This window comes from Bubalus kerabau, chromosome 3 (genome assembly GCF_029407905.1).
Source record: "Bubalus kerabau isolate K-KA32 ecotype Philippines breed swamp buffalo chromosome 3, PCC_UOA_SB_1v2, whole genome shotgun sequence".
Taxonomy (NCBI): domain Eukaryota; kingdom Metazoa; phylum Chordata; class Mammalia; order Artiodactyla; family Bovidae; genus Bubalus; species Bubalus kerabau.
The window spans coordinates 109,566,368-109,587,237 of NC_073626.1; the positions used below are offsets into that span (position 1 = coordinate 109,566,368).

Below are 20,870 nucleotides of genomic sequence, written 5' to 3' on the forward strand. Positions count from 1 at the left end.
AGTTTGAGCGGGAAGATGGACCCACTCTAGGGAGCCGTTTTGCCATAAAACCAATTTTTTGTCTGGCTTCCCCAATTACACCTATGGGGGTTTTATGGCAAAGGAATTGTCAAGCAGTTGTCAATTTAATTTTTTAATTTTTAAAATTTACATTTTAACAACATGAATTTAAAGATATGTTAATTTAGGTCTAATGTTTAGTTTAAGTCTCTGTATAAATTTAAATAATAAATGTATAACCTCCTTATCTCATTTTAGTATACAGATATACCTAAATGCAAAATGTATTTATATATGTATTTATATATGGCAACAAGTATAAACTTATTGACATATATATAAATCAATATACTTGAATTAATCGTTATAATTAATATATTAATTAATATATATACTACAGCAATACAACACGTACACAGCTAATACCAACCAACACAAACCAATGTATTGCAATAATACATGTCACACATATATAATATAATTATACAGTATATAGAACATATATCACAGTACATCAATCTATACCAATTAATATCAGCCACTCACACATTATATTACTGCAATATATAATTATACAGTATATATATAATATGTATATATAGTATACATATTTATATACAAATTAATCAAGTATAGATCTATAAATAGAATTAGGTATATCTTTATTATATTTTTTCTATACCCATACCTAACTAGGCAAACTGTAATTATGTAAATATATTTATATTATGTATTTATAACAACATATAAAGTATTGTTAATTGTACCGCCTGTTGATGACTAAGAAATTGAGAAAACCCTTTTCTGAGTATCTCTTATTTGAGACAGCACGTCCCTCCCCCATAGGGTAAAGGGGAGCATAGGAACTACATAGGGTTGGAAAGTTTCACAGGTATCCTCAAACTTCCAATCTAACATTTTTGAACTTTTAACTACTGTGCGGGCTTGAGGGCAAATGAAACAAAATTTGACTCCTGAAATCTATCAGGCAACTTGCCAATCATCACTATTTTGTAAAAGACTTGCAGTTGATCCTTATTGAGTGAAATTATTATATTTGCTACTTGTTTTCTAAAAAGTTCTACACTTCTTTTTTCTTCCTTTTATAATTAATTGTGTCACCAAGCTGGGATAAGATAAAACTATTTTTCTTGGGGTCACTGATAGACGGAACCAATGGGCCTTTTTGTCACAAGCACCCTGTAGGTGTATGTTTTGGGGCAAGAATAATTTAATCTCATCTTTTGGTAATATTAATCCTAATTAACTGATCATTTAAAGTCTCATCTACTTTAACAAGAGCCGTCTGTCTCATTAGTCAACTTTTTCTTAGAACTGAAATTAGGATCGCTTTTTAAGTAATCAAACAAAGGCTTTAAATCTGCAGTAGTCAGTTTTAAATGTGGGTGTATCCAATCAATGTCTCCTAATAATTTTTGGAAATCATTTAAAGTTAGTAAACAATCTCTCTGCAGCTTCAAATGGGCATTATCAATTTTTAAAACTTTTGGCACCTAAATATGAGAAGCAAGTAAAGAGGTGTTGCACAACATCTTTATAAGCTTCTCCAATTATCGTTTTGTAAACTAAATCTGGTCTATAGCTTTTTATATGACAAGTAACCATCTAACTTTGCTTGAATACTTCCAGCAATGGGGAACTCACTACTCTTCAAGGTTTTAAACTCTCCCTCACCTTTTTCTCTACAGCATTCCCACCCTGCATACCACTTTCTCTAATCCCACCAACTCATTTCCAGTAGTATGTGTTGGCCAGGAACTGGGCCAGTCTTTTCCAGCAATGTTAAGAGACGTCTGTTCCTGTGTCTAATAGCCCTGAGATTTTATTTTCTTGAATTAAAAGATCTTTTAAAGGCCTTGGAGCTGTAATTTCCTGCACCCAAAAGGCTAGATGACTAGATCTAAATGCTCTGTGGCTCTTAGCTTGAGAAGTCAAGTTTTTTCCTGTCTGATAAGGTAAAAGCAAAAACTGTGTTATTCTTTGACCTTTATTAATTTGCACAGATTTGGTAAGCAGCGGGATCAAAACTTTAATTTCTCCAATATAATTGGAATCTATTACACCATGCACCACCGAATTTTTTTTTTTTTTTTTTTTTTTTTTAAGAAAGCGAGCTACGCCCTAGCACAAGTTTTACAATGCCCTCAGGCAGGGGGCCAGCCACTCCCATTGGAATTGGAGTAACCAGCTCGTCAAGGGTTAATATTGTTGTTAAATCCCCTTACCGTTTTTCTCTTAGCCTGGGTGAGACCCCCCTGAGGGGGTTTTCTCCAAGGAGCACGCTCTGCATATTGTGCATGCAGTCTTGTTTTAAAAGCTCCACTGTTTAAAAAACTTTTTATCTTTTTTAGGCTTAGGCAACACTTTGAGAGGCTTTGGGGGCAAAGCGGGGAACTCTTGGGCCCTAGAAGGCGCAAACGGAGGCGGCGGCGATGGCCTTAAATCAGAAAGTGGTGGATAAGTTTTTTGTTTTTTAAAGGTTTGCGCAGAGCGGGAGGGAGCTCGCCAGGGCACCTGGTCACAGCGTCTCTTACTGTCTCTCTCTCTCTTCCTGCCTTTCTCACTTTTCTCTCACCCTTCCTTTTTCGCTACCCTTCTCTTTCCTTCGTTTTTTTCTCTTTACCCTCTTCTCTTCCCTAATTTTTTTTTTTTTTATCTTTTTCTCTGTATCTCCTTTTTTAACTTCCTTTCTCTATCTTGATGCGTTCCCTGATTCCTTCCTTCTCCGTTCCTCTCCTTTTCACTCTTTAGCTCTTTCTCTAGATCTTTCTCTATTTTCTTTCCTTTTTTTTTTTTTTTTTTTTTTCCGCTTGGGTGAGGCCCCCCTGAGGGGGTTTTCTGCAATGAGCAGGCTCTGTATATTGTGTATTCTTTAAAAGTTCTTTTGTTTAAAAGAATTTTTTTTTTTTTTTTTTTTTTTTTTTATCTTTTTCAGCCTTAGGTCTGGGAGGCTTTGGATGTAAACTGGGGAATTTCTAGGCCCTGGGAGGTGCAAGCGGAGGTGGGGTAGTCTCCTTAAATCAGAAATTGTTGGATAAATTTTTAAAGGTTTGTGTAGAGGGGGAGGGGGCTCGCCAGGGCGCCCGGCCGCAGCGTCCTGTAAGCCCTCTCCTTTCTCGGGAGGTAGAGCACAGTCTCTCTCCTTTTCTTCGTCAATGGCAGAAAATATGATCTGCGCAGAAGGTGGAGACCCACTACCATCTACCGTTATAGCCTCTCCCATAGGCTATCTCACAGCCTCATGATGAGGGTCCAGAACATTTTTAATCATATTTATAGCATAAGTTTTTAGTTGTTTTTTACCTTCACCCAAGTATCTAAATTAACAGTAGCCTCTTTAACAGTTTCAAGATTACTTGTATAAAGAGTTGCCATTTTTAGTTTCAGTGTTACCCATGTCAGAAAATTAAGTATAATAGAAGATAAAGCTTTTAGCTTTTAAAAGATCAGGCTTTTCTTTGGCCTTTTAAACTTTTTTTTTCTCTAACTCTTTAACACTTTTAACACTTCCCACTCCTACTCGCCCTGTCTATCTTACAGGGGGGTCTGCGGCACCCTGAGTGGGGTCCTATCCGTCCCTAAAATTTAACACTGGGGGAAAGGGTTGGGGACCTACCTTCGAATGTCCCTGTTCGGGCGCCACCTGCCGGGGACCAGCCCCAGCTGATCCAGGGTATTCGAAGCGGGGACGGCGTCGGCGACCTATTTATATTTATTTATTCATCAAAGATTCAAAGAGTAATAGAATGAGGATAGCTCAGTGAGGAAATTCAGTGGAGAAAAGCGGCTGAAATAAGGATAGCTCAGTAGGAAAATTCAGTGGAGAAAAGAAGCTGAGTGGCTTGGTTTACGCGGAAAATCAATATAACCCGTGACACCAGGTTAGCTCTGACCACGGAGGCCACAGGCGCCCTCTCGAATAGCGGAAGGTGCCCCACCTTAGACACCTTCTCGAGTGGGTCTTAGAAGCCCAGGCAAATAAATGGTCGCAGAGGACATCCGCGCTCCAGATGGACACTCAGCTGGAATTTGGGAGAGAGAGTGACATGGGGAGACCAAGTTTCAGTGAACAAGGCCCGCACTTTATTTTCCAAAGTAGTTTTTATACCTAAAGGTATGCATAGAGGATAATGGGGGAAGGGGTAGAGCCATGCAGCAAGCCAGGCTTTCTTCCTTATCATATGCAAAAGTTCAGGTGATTGACATCATCTTCTGGCCAGGAGGCCTGTTAACATTTTAAGAAACTTATCTTTCTCTAAAGGTGATTATTCCAAAGTCAGGCGCCAGCCTTCCAAAAAGCATTGGACAAAGCTGCATTTTACATTTCTATACACCCATTATATCAATCAATACACTGCCAAGAACACAGTAGGTAAGGAATATGGAGACTTAACAGCAAACATTGGCCCAACAAGTGAAAAACCCTTCACCAATACAATTTCTAATCAATCTTTTAACTACTCAAAGGAATCTGTGTTTAGGCAGTTTAGAACATCTCCTGCCTCTCACAGTTGGGAGGCTCTGAACAATCACATGTGGCCGAAAAAACCTATTCAGGCAGGCTAGAAGATTTCCAAAGGAGTTTGTAGGTTAAACACTGTCACACCCAGGAATTATTAACTGGAGCTGTAAGCTAACTCTTTTTCCAGAGAGAGGTAGTGGGAGACAGCCCCCCGTAAAGTCAGAGGTGTAGGTAAAAGCACAAAGCAGAAAGTAGGCAGACTCTGGTTTTGGGGGTAGATGCTCGAGAATTTCCAGGGGGACTCCTGAGGCTCGATCCCGCCTTTGCGTATGTCGAGCCTCCTTCTTCATGACCTTTGTCATGGGCGGAGTGCCTCACGCTGGCTCCCGGCAGTGATAGAATTCCAGTTGAGCTATTACAGATCCTCACTCAATATGCAATATGCCGGCTCCCAGCAGGCCAGTATTCTGGCCTGGATAATTCCATGGACTGTATAGTCCATGGGGTCTCAAAGAGTCAGACGTGACTGAGCGACTTTCACTTTCCCTCATAGCTCATTTGATAAAGAATCTGGCTGCGATGCAGGAGACCCAGGTTCAATCTCTGAGTCAGGAAGATTCCCTGGAGAAGGAACTGACAAACCACCCCAGTATTCTTGCCTGGAGAATCCTATGGGCAGAACCTGGCAGCTACAGGCCATGGGATCACAAGAGTCAGACACGACTTAGCGACTAAACCACCACCACCACTGTTTTGCCAACAGAGCAAGAACAGTCCTTTCCCTTCATCAGCTTCCTTTAGCCTCTGAAGTCTTAGCCACACTTAGTCTACACTTGATCCTGCATTTCAATTTAAAACTAAACCAAGGCATTTGAATAATGTCACTTATAAAGAAGTTATTTTACAGGATGTTTGCCTTGTTTTTTCCAAGTATATATCTGCTTTTCACAGCTAGGAAAGTGAATATCAAAGAAATCTTTATTTTCTACATTGTGGTTTTATCTCTGTAACCATATGATTTTATCATCATTGCAATATTATCAAACATTTTATTCCAACAGCAGACTGAAACATACATACAAGTATAAATAATAAATAATATATTAAAAATTACTATGCTGCAGTTAAGCTTCATTTTCACCTTGCTGCTTTTTCCTGCATTTAGTAAGAATTTAAAATAGAAATTGACAGTTCAGCTAACTGGTAATTAGCATAGCAGTGAACCAGATTTGTTCAGCGGTCCACAACTTCATGGATACTTACCTTAGCTGCTTCTGAGACAGCCATCTATGTTATTTCATCTCATAAAAATGCTTTTATAAACCAGTAGGACACCCTAAGTGTGGAAATTAGGTTATACATCTCTGCATATTTCAAAGAACAACTTTTTGCATCTAATATATTGCTGCAAATATTCTACTATTCCACATGAATCAAGTATATTGAGCATGAGCTTTTGAGTACTGACATCCTGCATTCTGACCCCTGAAGAAGACCTGAGATAGTGTTGCCCTTGGTCATGGAAAGTAATATGCCCAAATTGTAAAATCCTTTCCTCATATTAAATTCAATGACACCTTGCAATCTTGTGCCTGGCAGATTTCCTGAGAAAAATCTGAAGGCTCAGTATATTCCATAAATATATTTTGTGAAATTTATTATAGAGCTAGAATGCTCCTCTCTAATCACCCTTGTTTTCACCCAATTAACTGTCCAGTCCTGTTGATATAGACCCCAAAATACTCCTTGAAATTTCTCTCTTCCTTCCCATTTACCCCTGTGCTAATGCTTATCTATCATACTGGTATCTCCTTATCTAATCTTCCAACATTTTGAGTCCATCTTCCTCACGGGACAGTATAGTCTTCAAATTCATGTTGATTATATAAATATCCTACTTTGAAGTAAACAAAGAAACAAAACTTTGCTATATTCTGGAAGTAGATGGTCTAAACCCCTTAGAGATACATGCAAATGCTGTTATGATCTGGTATCTACAGGTAGGTAGAAATTAATATTGAGATTTCATTAAAACTGAAAATTGGCCAGATAGAGGAATACCAGATCTTACCATGATCTAATATCACTACTCCCTTACCATGATCTAATATCACTACAAGTTCTCTAAAGAGAATTATGTACAAAAGAGGGCAAAGCAATAAAACTGAGGCCAAGCAATAATTTATTATTAACTAATGATTTAGGAGCAAAGAATTCCAATGGGCTGTACTGGATAATGTGGAAAACCAACTTATTTTCATACCCTACAATAGCCTTATCCATATTTTTTGCCCTTTTAACATGCTTTTAAGTCTGAGTTTTAGATTTTCTTTTCTATTATGAGGGGATGAATTCAGAGCTTATATAGATATATGTAGAGAGACAGAGAAACAATATAGGCAGATACATGGTTTAGTCGTGAGTATATAGTCCTAAATAAAGCAGATATAGTCTTTTTCCTCTTGGAGATTTTAATCTACTTAGTAAACAGATCTTTAACCATTGTATGTGTATGTGTATGTGTGTGTGTGTGTATCTGTTTTATGCAATTAAATAAGAAAGGATGTGACAAAATACAAAATGCCATGAGATTTTTATCAGGCAGACCTAACTGATACATGAAAAATAGGAAAGATCTTTCACAGAAATTAACATTTAAGTTAAAAGCTAAAGCCAATTTTGGAATAGTGTGATAGAAATTATTTTCCAGACTTGGGGACAGGATATGTCCCCTGGAGAAAGGAAGAAATGGAGAAAGGAAGAAATTGTGTAGATTGTTTAATGAACTAAAAGATGGCCAAGTTATTTGAATTATATAGAAGAATACTATTAGATGTAGCTATTAAAACTGAGAAAGTATATCACCAGACAGCTGGAGAGATAGGTAGAGACTAAATTATCTGACTGTTTGGGACACTGTTGAGAATATGAAGTTTTATTCTGATTGTTATCAACAGTTGTATGACGATTTTAATAATACATAATTTAACTTGAGAATGGGTGCTGTGATTGATAACGTCTATTAATGAGACTCTCGAAAAAACATGAGATGTTACAAGATAAGAAGAGAGTAGTATTCTGGAATTAGTATTCGAGGAGGCACTGATTTTAGATCTACTCCTGAGGTTCTTATAAGCCCACATCTTCTGTGACTACCGGTAAAGGAAGAGCTCAAGAGATGCTAAATTTCAGTAAAAGCAAAAAGGTGGAATTAAAATTCAAAGTTTAGTCTTAGGATATTGGGCATTTTGTGATCATAGGAGATTCAGAGGGCAGGTCAGAAGTGTTTGGGTAAGAAGAGAGTATGTTGTATCTGTGGACAGATGTTAGGCTGCCCTGTACTTTAGGCAGAGACCTGTGTAAATAAGGGTGAGGATATTAAAAACTTACATCTGGAATATAGATGGGTTTATAAGGTTTCAATTACAGCTTGAGAAAAATGGCTGCCTGAAAGTCAAAATGTTAGGCCAAATACATCATTATCTTTTAGGTGATTAGATGTGGCAGTTCCAGTTTAAGCGTAGTCATGTGTAAGTGGTAGACATGAATGAGTAAATATAAACCAAGTGTCAGGCAATGCCAATCCAGGGAAGTAGGGTTAGTTATTTATCACATTGTGTCCCCATCCGTGTTAAACATTGATGAAATAGCTATGTAATAAAGATAAATAGAAATAATAATGGGTCTTCAGAATCTGCCTGCAATGCAGGAGACCCAGATATGCGGTTTGATCCCTGGGTCGGAAAGATCCCCTGGAGGAGGAAATGGCAACCCAGTCCAGTAATCTTGACTGGAGAATCCCATTGGAGTTGGAAAAGAGTCCAAGATGACTGAATGACTAAACAAAAACAATAATAATAATAATATGCAAATCTTTTTACTTTTCTTTTTTTTTCCTTTCTTTGTTTACAGTGGCAAGCTTATTAGTTGCTGAATTAGCTTCTAGCTCTCAGAATATGGAAAGATGAAAAACAAATGGGAATTAAGCTTAAAAGATAAATTTGCTTGAAATAATAAAAAAAAATGAGTTAGGATAGGATGGAGATTGATAAGAGTTCATATTTGAATTTGTGAAAGTGTTTAGAGAGCTTGGAATTGGGAAGAACATTTGAAAATCTGTTGATATGTCCTGAGTAATATATTGAGTTTTTAAAAAATGAAGAAAGATGATTTTAAAAAAATTGTTATCCATTATTAATATCTTTCTTTTCTGTTTTCATGGGAGATTACAGAAAAAAATTCAGATGCTATTTATATATCTATATATATTTATGCCATGTTGGGGTTACATGAGGGTTACATGTGAACATTATAAAATGATTCCTTTATGTAGAGTTGGCATTTCAATATGTTTTTCCTAAGGCAGTATAAGTTTTGATTGTTCAAAATCTTTAGTACAAGAGTTATCTGAATCTTTAATATAAGACATTAAACAATGTAGTGTTTTACTTATGGCACATTAGCTTCCAAATACAGAAATACCCCACTAAAGCCACTCAAATGTACACAGATCTCCAAGAGGCTATAGTAACTCCCATGTGTTTACCTACCTGAGGACAGGAAATTAAAACAGACTCCTAGAGAATTTCTTGCCCAAAGACTGCATGGCTCCTTCCATCCTGTTTCTATCTCGTGATTCCTCTATATCTATGAACATGTTCTAGTTTTCCTCCTCTCTGTACCCCACCCCACCACACCCCACCCCACCCTCCACCCATGTTGGCACAGAGGCCCACTAGGTGAGCTCCATACTGTTTGGTATGGATTCATGAGAGAAAGGGTCTTAGTGATTCAGCTTAGCCAATAATTTTATTTTGCTTGCATCAAATCTCCCCAAGGTGGTGGTAGGGGGACGGGGAAGGGATAATATTTCTGCATAGGGATGCCACTCTCAGGAACACTAACTGAGTGGGGCAGATTCAGGTAAATGAGGATGTTAATGAGTAAGCCATGTTGACTGATATATCTAATTCATTAACACTTCCAGCAGAATTATTAGTGGGAGTGTTTCCAGAATATAGAGTAGCCAGCTGTATGTCAAGTTTAATTTCTGTGTGTTTATGTATGAACTGAAAACGAAATTCAAGAGAGATTTTTCAAACAATGAAAGCAAAAACCCCAACCAAGTAAAAATCAATAAATCACTGTCTTGAACAATCTTGGCTAGACAGAGAAAATAGTTTATGTATCTTCCACATCCCTTAAGTAGCAGGAGCTAATAGAAATTGAATTTAAACCTGTTACTCTGAAGACTCATTACTCTTTAATATTCATAACTGAATTTTAGAATTACAATGATAAATATTTAATATTTTAACTTTAATTCAGAGTATATTTTAATTACTCCATATAATGTAGAAAATCACTTTCTTGTTCAATTTCTGTAAACACAATGTAAGAAAAATAAAGTATTAATATTAATGCTTTTTGGATAACATAGTTATTTTTAAAACAAGATCAAAAACTGATGTTTCTAGTGTAATTGTTGTTAAGAAAAATACATATATTTTTCCTGAAATGTGAAGATATGAAGTTCTCTAACACCTGATTAAAAACATGGAAAGAATGTTAGGCCCTTATCAGAACAATGATTTTTTTTTTTTTAATTTAGCAATATATGGCTTTTGAGTTTTATGTCTCATTCCCTTATTTATTTCTTAACCAAAATCTTGTTGTATAACCTCATTTTTAAACAGTTAAATGAATGATAGATAATTACATTGTGAGAACTCTGAAATTTTCTAAATTCCATCTTTAAGCTATAACCAAAATGTTAGCAGTAAGAATGATGACACAAAGCCAGAATTGACTATATAGTTAAAGGATATGGAAGGGGACTTCCCCAGTGGTTCAGTGGCTAAGACCCTGTGCTTCCAATGCAGGGTGCAGGGTTTGATTCCTGGTCAGGGAACTAGTTTCCACATGCCACAACTAAGATTGAACACAGCCAAATGAATGAATGAATACTTAAGAAAAGGTTGCAGCTTTATTTAAATAATAATAAAAAAAAGATGCAGATAGGACTCTGGTATGTTTAAATTCCCCTTTGTCATTTTGGATAAAGTACAAAAATATGGAAGAATCACTTAAAGCAGACATCACTTGAAAAACTAAACCTTATTTTTATCAGTTAAAGGAAAAAAAAAAGCACACATTTTAAGACATCAGTATGTATAACAATTGCTTTGCTTTAAAACGTAAGGATGATTGGGGCCATAACTCTGTAAGCACAGTGCTCTGTCACTGTCGGTCAGTGCTCCCTTTGTGACTTTTGATTTATGTCTGGCAAGTTTACCAAAAATACTCAAAGTTTCTTACTATCCCCAATTGTATAAAATACTTATATGTCTATAGTAAGATATGGCTAGTCATGTAATCAACAGGGACATCAGATAAAATCAGTTTCCCATGTGAAATGAGATAAGGAAGCCAATATGACAAACTCCTATTTACTCCAGCTGTCAAATTACGATTAAGGAGTTGGATGAATAATTAAAAGTTTGAAAGACATTTTCCTTTCTTTTATGAACTAATAGTTAAGCATACATTAGAGACAGTAGTTGGGATGTTGTTTCACTTTAATTTTTGTGTTAGTGGAAATTGAATAGAATGGCATTCAAAAAGGAAGTTAAGAACAAGAGAATAGAAATCTCAATTTAATTTCTTCTACTTTCTAGAGAATAAAGGAATAATTGGTACCATAGGAAAGAACAGGGCAATAGGAAATGTGAGTATTGTAATCCCAAGAGAATGGGGTATAGGAGAAGTTTGGGAACGATCTCCACCAGCCACCATGAGTTTCATATGCAGACTGCTACAAAGGCAGCTCCTTGGCTGTACTAGAAGCAGCAAAGGATGCTTGGTTCTTGTGAGAGGAGATGCTGAAAGGATGACTGAAAACCCTGGAAATTAAGAGTTAAGTGTTCAGAAAACACTGAATAAGATGGGATAAAGGAGATTTCAAACCACCAACTGTGCTTCATTTTAGGGAATTTCTTGAATAGAGCATAGGCTTACCATTGGTTTCTAAACCCAGAGGCATAAATAATAATGCATAAAGCTATTACATTTCAGTTCAAAAAGCATAAAGTAATCTAATTATGAGAAAAATTAGGCAAACTCAAGATAGGGATATTGGATATTTCTGTGGTGGTCCAGTGGTTAAGACTTTGCTTTCCAATACAGGGGATGTGTGTTGGATGTGTGTCGAGGGGCTAAGATCCCCACATGCCTTATAGCCAAAAAAACAAAACATAAAACAGAAGCAATATTGTAACAAATTCAATAAAGACTTTAAAAATGGTCCACATCAAAATTTATTTTTTAAAAAAATAGAGATATTCTTCAAAACAACTCATGTTTACACTTTATAAATAACAAAAAACAATGCAAGGCTAAATAACTATTCAAAATTAAAGGAGTCTAGAGAGAAGGACTAATGCTGAAGCTGAAACTCCAATACTTTGGCCACCTCATGCGAAGAGTTGACTCGTTGGAAAAGACCCTGATGCTGGGAGGGATTGGGGGCAGGAGGAGAAGGGGACGACAGAGGATGAGATGGCTGGATGGTGTCACCGACTCGATGGACATGAGTTTGAGTGAACTCCGGGAGTTGGTGATGGACAGGGAGGCCTGACGTGCTGTGTCCATCGAGTTCATGGGGTCGCAAAGAGTTGGACACGACTGAGCTACTGAACTGAACTGAACTGAGAGAGAAGACAATTAAGTGAAGTATATGATTTTGGATTGGATCCTAAATTATAGAAAAAGAAATTTTTACTGTATAGAACATTATTACTCAACAGGTTATATTTGAATAAAATCTACATATTGTAGCAGTGTTAAATGCATCAATTTTCTTAGATGTACTATGGTTATAAAAGAGAATGTCCTGGTACTTAGGAGATGCACACTGAAATCTTAGTTGAGGAGGGTCATCATTTCTTCAATTTAGTGTCAAATTGTTCAGCTGGTACTAAAAATGTCCAAAGGAACAAAAGTTGAAAAACTGGTGAATCTAGGTGAAAGGTATACACATTTATTCTACAATCCTTACAACTTTTCTGTAAGTTTGAAATTATTTCAAAATAATTCATTAAAAACAAAAGGCAAGACAAATATGTGTGTTATGGCTCTGACAAGCTGTTCATGTGGACTTGGAATCTATTTCATCTGTAAAATAGAAATAATCTGACCTTTCTATCTCACAAACATTTATTAAGATCAGTGAGATAATGGGATTTGTTCTTTATAAGAAAGAAAAGAGTGATTTTATCAAACCTTAGCTCTACTTTATCATGAATGAAATTTAGTTATGTTTCAGAGAATTAAAGCTGTATCTTCTGTTTATAATTATTATAGTCATACATCAATTAAACAATGCCCTTGGAATGAATCTTTTCTCTGTAACAGTAGGAGATAATTTTAAACTAAAATTAAACTGTATTAAAACAAACAAAGAAACATCTACAGCCATAATGATAGTCATAATCATGTGACTATGGATATTTATTGCTTGCAGATTTATGTTTTTCGTGCTGCTGTCCTGGAGAACACTTTCATTTCTTGAATTTCAATTATAAGTGTACTGAGCTTATCATAGTCAGTATTCTCAAAGCTGGGGAAGTTTAATTTGATGGAAGGACCTTCTTTTATATCACCACTCAGCACTGTTCTGCTTTGCGCTGGAAGTACAATGACAAATTCTTCACTGTTTCTTCTAGCTCAATACTATTTCACATACCCAAAGTCCTCTTGTTCTTTTGGTTTTATGTTTTCATTAAGACAGCAACATTTTGATGAATCATATATTTATACTTTTCTTTCACACTTTTCTTAAGCTTATTCAGAGTTGCCTCAACCAGTTTTATTATGTCCTGCAATTAAGATAAGAATCACTTGAATCATCCCTGCAATAATAGGTTAGTATCACTGAAAATCTTCTTGGACAAATTGTTTACATTTTCTCAACCTCCTTTATTATCATCAGGTTCATTTTTCCTCTATAACTAAACTTTTTTTTTTTTTCAGACAGAAATACGAAAAATCACTAGTATTCTAACAAATACTAAACTCAATGACATCTTCTTGATTTCTATTCTTTTTTTTTTTTAATCTTTTTTTGTTTTGTGAAGTGACTGTTGCTTAGTCATGTTCTACTCTTTGCAACCCCATGGACTATACAGTCCATGGAATTCTCCAGGCCAGAATACTAGAGTGGGTAGCTGTTCCCTTCTCCAAGGGTTCTTCCCAACCCAGGGATCAAACCCAGGTCTCCTGCACTGCAGGAAGATTCTTTACCAGCTGAGCCACCAGGGACACCCAACTGATCCAGCCAGCCACTCCAATTCTTTATCAGGGAACTTTTCTCCCTTAGGTCTCTATAAGAGTCTGTCTTTTATCAGGCTTCCCTGGTGGCTCAGATGGTAAAGTGCCTGCCTACAATGCAGGAGACCTGGGTTTGATCCCTGGGTTGGGAATATCCTTTGGAGAAGGAAATGGCAACCCACTCCAGTACTCTTGCCTGGAAAATCCCATGGACAGAGGAGCCTGGTAGGCTACAGTCTATGGGGTCACAAAGAGTCCGACACAACTGAGCGACTTCACTTTCTTTCTTTCTCTAATCTTATTTGGTCTTCTTTCTTCAAAAATATGCCTCCAGGCTTCTTGTCTTGGTACTCTTCTTTTTGTCTTTTTAGGATCACATCTAATTAAGTCACCTCAGGGTGACTTGAGAGAAGTTCTAATCTTGAGACTCATCTTTCCTATTCAGCCTCATGTAGATAATTGGAACCCCCTTCTTCATGTCACTATACATAGTCTATATACAACATGCTAAACACAGGGGTCCAGAGCCTCCGACTCTCTGTGCCAAAGCTGAGCTACCTGCACAGCAGGATCTATCTGGTCTGTGAAATGGACCAGTTGGAAAAGAAAACTATAAAAGGAGAGGCATTTTGGTATAAGGTGAGAAAGAGAGTTTTTATGATAAGAACAGTGGACAGTGTTCTATAGTAAGAAACAGGTAAACTGTTAATCTTAATAGTAACTTAATTTGAGATGACCATGAACAAATTAAGAAGTGAAGAAAGAGAAGATGAAAGATGGAAGCAGGAAGAGATTGTGGTAAAGGTGAGAGAGAGGGAGAGAGAGAGGAAGGAAGGTAACTAATGAGCCATCATAGGAATAGAAGTTTGAGTATTTAGCATGACAATAAAATGTATAATATGCCCCTTTATTTCTTTTTCACTGGAATAGAAATCTCTTCACCTGAATGGAATGTCACTTGAAAAACATTTTTTAACCTATCATGATAGGTTTTTTTTTTTTTTTTTCAGGAGAAATTAGGATGAAACTTATTTTATTTTTTAAATTATTGTGATAAATTGATCTTTCAAAATATTTGGGGGAATATATACTCATAATAAAATCTGGCTCACATTACACATGCATTAATGTTTAAAAATTGAGCACAGCTTCCCATAGCAAAAGAGCTAAATTAAAGCCTAAATAATATTCCTTAGTATTGAAAGATGCCCCATACTGTGAGCTGATGCAATAGTGTTGAGACAGGTAACTAAAAACTAATTCACCAAGTTTGCAAATTGAATATTCTATACTCTAGGTAATCTTAATATTGCTCAGTCACTGGAAATAAGATTATTCTGGAGATGGTTTTTAAATGAAAGCAAGATGGTCCTCCATTTAGGAACATAATTTACTCTCATGAGTAGATAATCTTGTTAAAATATTGTCAGGTTAATTGAAATTGATTTCTGTTTACTAAATGTAGTGAATACTACTCAAATATTAGACACTGAGGTGTTAGAGGTATTTAAACCTTTGACACATGCTGTTAGTACTTCATAGAAGGATTTCTTGTCTCAGAGATCAACATTGCTTTTCAGCCTTTTCTTTGAAATATATAAAGAGAAAATGAAAGGAAATGGATTGCATTATCTTTATTAAATTTTGTCAGTTGGGGATATTTGGGACAATTTGGGATTGGTTTGGGGGGTGATTATTTATTTTCATTGCTATAAATGGCACATTTGCTTTTCCATCTGCTTAGTTCCATTGCAGGTTTTCTACACTCTACTACTCATAGCATCATTGAGCTCCACATAATAGCTTTTATAGGAGACAGACATTACCAGGCAATTTGAAAAGCAGGTTGAAGATAAAGCCTGAGAGCTCACATGCCCTGGCCTGGTTACTTGGCTCACTTCTGAAGCTTATTCCAAATGGACTATACAGATCTCCTGTGATACCAGCTCTATGAAGCTTAAAGAAACATTTCCCCTAATACAAAAATAAACCCACGATAATCATTCGTTTTGGGGAAATTTTACAGTTGTTAGTTAACTTACTCCCTTATGCCCTGCAATATTCATTAGCAGATTTCCTTTATGAGTGATATTATATGGAAATGGTTATGGGAAGCTAACAGATGTAACCACTGAAATAAATTAGAAGGAAAAGTTCTGTGTTTTACAGATGGTTCTATTGAATATGCTGCCCCCACCTTTCCACTTTAACATTTAGTTTTCTTTCAACAGAAAACTTTTCTTTACCGACTATGGGAATGTGGCCAAAGTGGAGCGATGTGACATGGATGGGATGAACAGAACAAGGATAATTGATTCTAAGACAGAGCAGCCAGCTGCACTGGCACTAGACCTAGTAAACAAATGGGTTTACTGGGTAGATCTTTACTTGGACTATGTGGAAGTAGTGGACTATCAAGGAAAAAACAGACATACTATCATCCAAGGCAGACAAGTAAGTACAGTTTGGTTGGAAAATGCAGCTAAGGTAATAAAATGAATGATCTCATACTAGGAAGAAGACTGAAAATTGCAGTGTTGAAAATTTCTTATGAAGTCAAGCTGCAGTGGGTCATAAAAATTGATGTGTTTGCTATATGGAAGAATGTTCTTTTCATAGTGCACTCCATAATACATGATGGGGGAGGACTTGCTCTCCCTCCTTCCCTCTATTTAAAACAAAAAACAAAAAACAAAACAGCACACAAAACAAAAACCAACAGAAATAAATCAAAAACAGCCAACGCAACCAGAAATTCTACACTAGTAAGAAAGAAAAATATTAAAATAGGACAGATGTTATGACCTACTTACTAAAAACTAATTTAAGTATTTCATTTGTAAAAACCTGAACTATCATTTGTCCTATGTGGCACTGAAGAGATATATATATATGGAGGAAATGGCAACCCACTCCAGTGTTCTTGCCTGGAGAATCCCAGGGACGGCGGGGCCTGGTGGGCTGCCGTCTATGGGGTCGCACACAGTCGGACACGACTGAAGCGACTTAGCAGCATATTATATATATATATATATATATATATAAAATAATGCAAATGGTGGCTCACAGAAGTGTTATTATTATTTTAATATGTTGGATTATTTATATTTTGCCTTCTGAAGTGTTTAAATATTTATTTCCCAGAATAAGAATTTTGTGAAAGGCACCAAGGTCACATTTTTTCTCATTTGTGTTTTTTTCCTTTGCTGAATTATAAGTTTTTGTAAATAAAATTCAGTTAACAATTGAAGAAGATCTCTAAGTGGAGATGTCTTATTCACTAGAATGCTTTTGAAATTCAATTTTATCTCACTGATCTTACTAATTGCATGTGAAATTCTCATTCTATAGAACTGCAGTAAGTGGTTTTCTTTGCTTTCTTCTATAATGCAAGGTACAAATGCTATGTAATTTTCATGTCAAGTTACTTTTCCTTTATAATCAGCATTTAACAATGAAATATTTTCACTTCCTTGGCAGATAAACAAATGCACTAATCTGATCTGGGTGTCTAAAAAAAAGCATCCAATATTAAAAGTGAGGCCACTTATTTTTCTCTCACCTTCAACTGCCCTCAAAATCTTGATTTCTTTGGCCATCTTTAGTTATGATCTTAGAGCACCTAGTCTCTGAAATGATTATGATGTACCTTCTTTGGTGTACATGGAATTGAGATTTCACACCATGAAACAGGATGAGGAATTCAAATGATCTTCCCCATGGCTACTTTCAAAAGGTTTTTTTCTTTTTTAATGTCTGAAGTTTTTAATTATCCATTTTTTCCCCATTTCTATTGCCTGTGTTCTGCTGGTTCCCTAAACATATGTTTAGTCTGCCACTAAGTATTCCAACATAGATAAAATTTTGTAAGAATTTGTCCTGTAATCAGAATGGCCTGTATACCACACCTAGTTCCTCCCACCTCTGTTGGGGGTAGTAAGCAGAGTAACACTGTAGGTACTTTATGGTAAATAAATCCTTCTGAAGGCAAGCAGGGAGGCAGAGAGTAAAATTTGATCTTTTTTGTATGAACATGTTTTCTACCCTCATCAATTGCCACCTCTATAGTCATGCTTTCTCTCTTGGACTGTGGATTGGCAACTAAGTAGACAGCAATGTGGGTATGCCATGACCTCACACTTCCAGATGGTTGGTCCCACACTTAGAGCAAAGCATGCATAAAATAAATGGAAATTAATGGAAGACTTTAGCTTGTTTATAACTTTTATAGGAAAAACATATTGCCCAAATCAAAATTGGGTTTATATATATATATATATATAGTGAATATGATGTCTTCCTTTATGACACTTGGTTTAGTAGCTAAGTCGTATCCAACTCTTGCAACCCCTGAACTGTAGCCCCCCAGGCTCCTCTCTGTCCATGGGATTCTCCAGCCAAGAATCATGGAGTGGGTTGCCATTTCCTTCTCCAGGGGATCTTCCCAACCCAGGAATCAAATCTGGGTCCCCTACATTGCAGGTAGATGATTTACCAACTGAGCTATGAGGGAAGCCCTCCTATGACATTTACTGGGGACTAATACTAACATAAAAAGTGATTAGTGAAGTTTTAACATAGAATGATTCTCTCCCTTAATTTCTAATTTGTTGCCTAGACATGAAGAATTAAAATATGTCCAAAAACAATATGAAAAACCAGTCTTCTTTTAGTCAACATCTTACATGAGAGGATCAGAAATTATAATGAAGAGTCGTGTAAGCTAGGAAGATAGCAAATTAAATGAACTAGCAAGATTTCCTAAGTACAAATGTTTGTGATTTTGTTCTATAATTTTTTTTGGTAACAAATAATGGATAACTTCTCAAATTCTCTTAACTAAAAAATCTATAATAAAATGTGGACTACAAGTGCAATATAATGCTGACAAATAATAAATAGTGACAAATGCTTTTTCATCAAAATCTCTACAGCAATCAATTGACAGATCTACCATACCCTGGTCCAGAACCATTTTAAATTAAATATAATACAAGGAATTCCCAAAGGCCTTGCACCTAGCATGTGCCCTGTTGTATGAGAAAATCAGTATACTCATTCTTCCTTTGCTTTACTGGAAGCTTTCCATCAATTCAAGAAGTCTATTCTTACCTATAATCCCTAAGACATCTGCCAAGTAGGAAAGTAATGCTGTTAACTGTGAAGTGTCATGGAGAACAGTAAACACCGTTATTCTCATATCACAGAGTTTCATGTTCATTATAAATAGACTTTAGAAAGAATGCAATTTCTGAGTAGAAAATGCTGACATATTATTTATAATTGTTCTAAATATATTATTTCATTGTTTATTAATTTCCATGCTGGGAATAGTAGTGTAACCTGTATTTTTTTTAATGGGATTTTCAAAGATGCTTTCTCATCAGTCCTTTCATAGGCAAAACCAGGATTTTATAGATTATGTATATTCATGATTATATACATAAGTGGCCCACAAAAATATCTCAAATTGTATGTAACAATGCCTTAAGCATATTATTGAATATGCTTGAAAGTTTGATTCTCACTAGCCTTTGAAAAGTAGCTCCTGAAAATGTTTTCTTCATGAAACATGGGGTTCTTAAGGCAGGAATACTGAAGTGATTTGCCATTCCCTTCTCCAGGAGACCACATTTTGTCAGAATTCTCCACAATGACCGGTCCATCTTGGGTGGCCCTACACAACATGTCTCATGGTTTCACTGAGTTAAACAAGGCTGTGGTCCATGTGATCAGATTGGTTAGTTTTCTATGATTGTGGTTTTCATTCTGTGTGCCCTCTGATGGATAATATAAGAGACTTACTGAAACTTTCTGATGGGAGAGACTGACTGAGGGGAAAACTGGGTCTTGTTCTGATAGGCAGGGCCATGCTCAGTAAATTTTTAATCCAATTTTCTGTTGATGGGCTGAAGAAGCTGAAGTTGAATGGTTCTGTGAAGACCTACAAGACCTTCAGGAACTAATACCCCCAAAAGATGTCCTTTGGAATGCAAAGTAGGAAGTGAAGAAATACCTGGAGTAATCAGCAAATTTGGCCTTGGAGTACTGAATGAAGTAAGGCAAGGGCTAATAAGAGTTTTGAAAAGAGAATACCCTCGTCATAGCAAACACACTTTTCCAACAACACAAGAGAATATGATACACATGGACATCACCAAATGGTCAACCAAAATCAGATTGATTATATTCTCTGCAGCCAAAGATGGAGACGCTCTATACAGTCAGCAAAAACCAGACCGGGAGTTGACTGTGACTCAAATCATGATCGCTTTATTGCCAAATTCAGACTTAAAATGAAGAAAGTAGAGAAAACCACTAGACCATTCAGGTATGACCTATATCAAATCCTATACAATTATACAGTGAAAGTGGCAAATGGATTCAAGGGATTTGATCTGATAGACAGAGTGCCTGAAGAACTGTGGACAGAGGTTCATGACCTTGTACAGAAGGCAGTGATCAAGACCATCCCCAGAAAAATAAATGCAAAAAAGCAAAATGGTTGTCAGATGAGGTCTTAAAAACAGCAGTGAAAAGAAGAGAAGTGAAAGGCAAAGGATAAAGGAAAGATAAACCTATTTGAATGCGAGTTCTAAAGAATAGCAAGGAGAGATAAGAAAGCCTTCCTCAGTGATCAATGCCAAGAAATAGAGGAAAACAATAGAATGGGAAAGACTAGAGATCTCTTTAAGAAAATTAAAGTTACCAAGGGAATATTTCATGCAAAGATAGGCACAATAAAAGACAGAAATGGTATGGACCTAACAGAAGCAGAAGATATTAAAAAGAGGTGGCAAGAATACATAGAAGAAGTATACAAAAAAGATCTTCATGACCAGGATAATCACGATGGTGTGATCAATCACCTAGAGCCAGACATCCTGGAATGTGAAGTCAAATGGGCCTTAGGAAGCATCACTATGAACAAAGCTGGTAGAGGTGATGGAATTCCAGTTGAGCTATTTCAAATCCTGAAAAATGATGCTGTGAAAGTGCTTCATTAAATATGCCAGCAAATTTGTAAAACTCTGCAGTGGCCACAGGACTGGAGAAGGTT

At 36.3% G+C, this 20,870-nt stretch overlaps 1 protein-coding gene across 1 annotated transcript in view; it reads left to right on the plus strand.

Moving 5' to 3' along the window:
* Positions 1-20,870, plus strand: part of LRP1B (LDL receptor related protein 1B) — a 1,835,261-nt gene that overhangs the window by 851,416 nt on the left and 962,975 nt on the right. Inside the window, exon 8 of the mRNA XM_055574440.1 lies at positions 16,042-16,264. Coding sequence (XP_055430415.1) covers positions 16,042-16,264 — 223 coding nt within the window. The remainder of the gene's footprint in view (positions 1-16,041; positions 16,265-20,870) is intronic.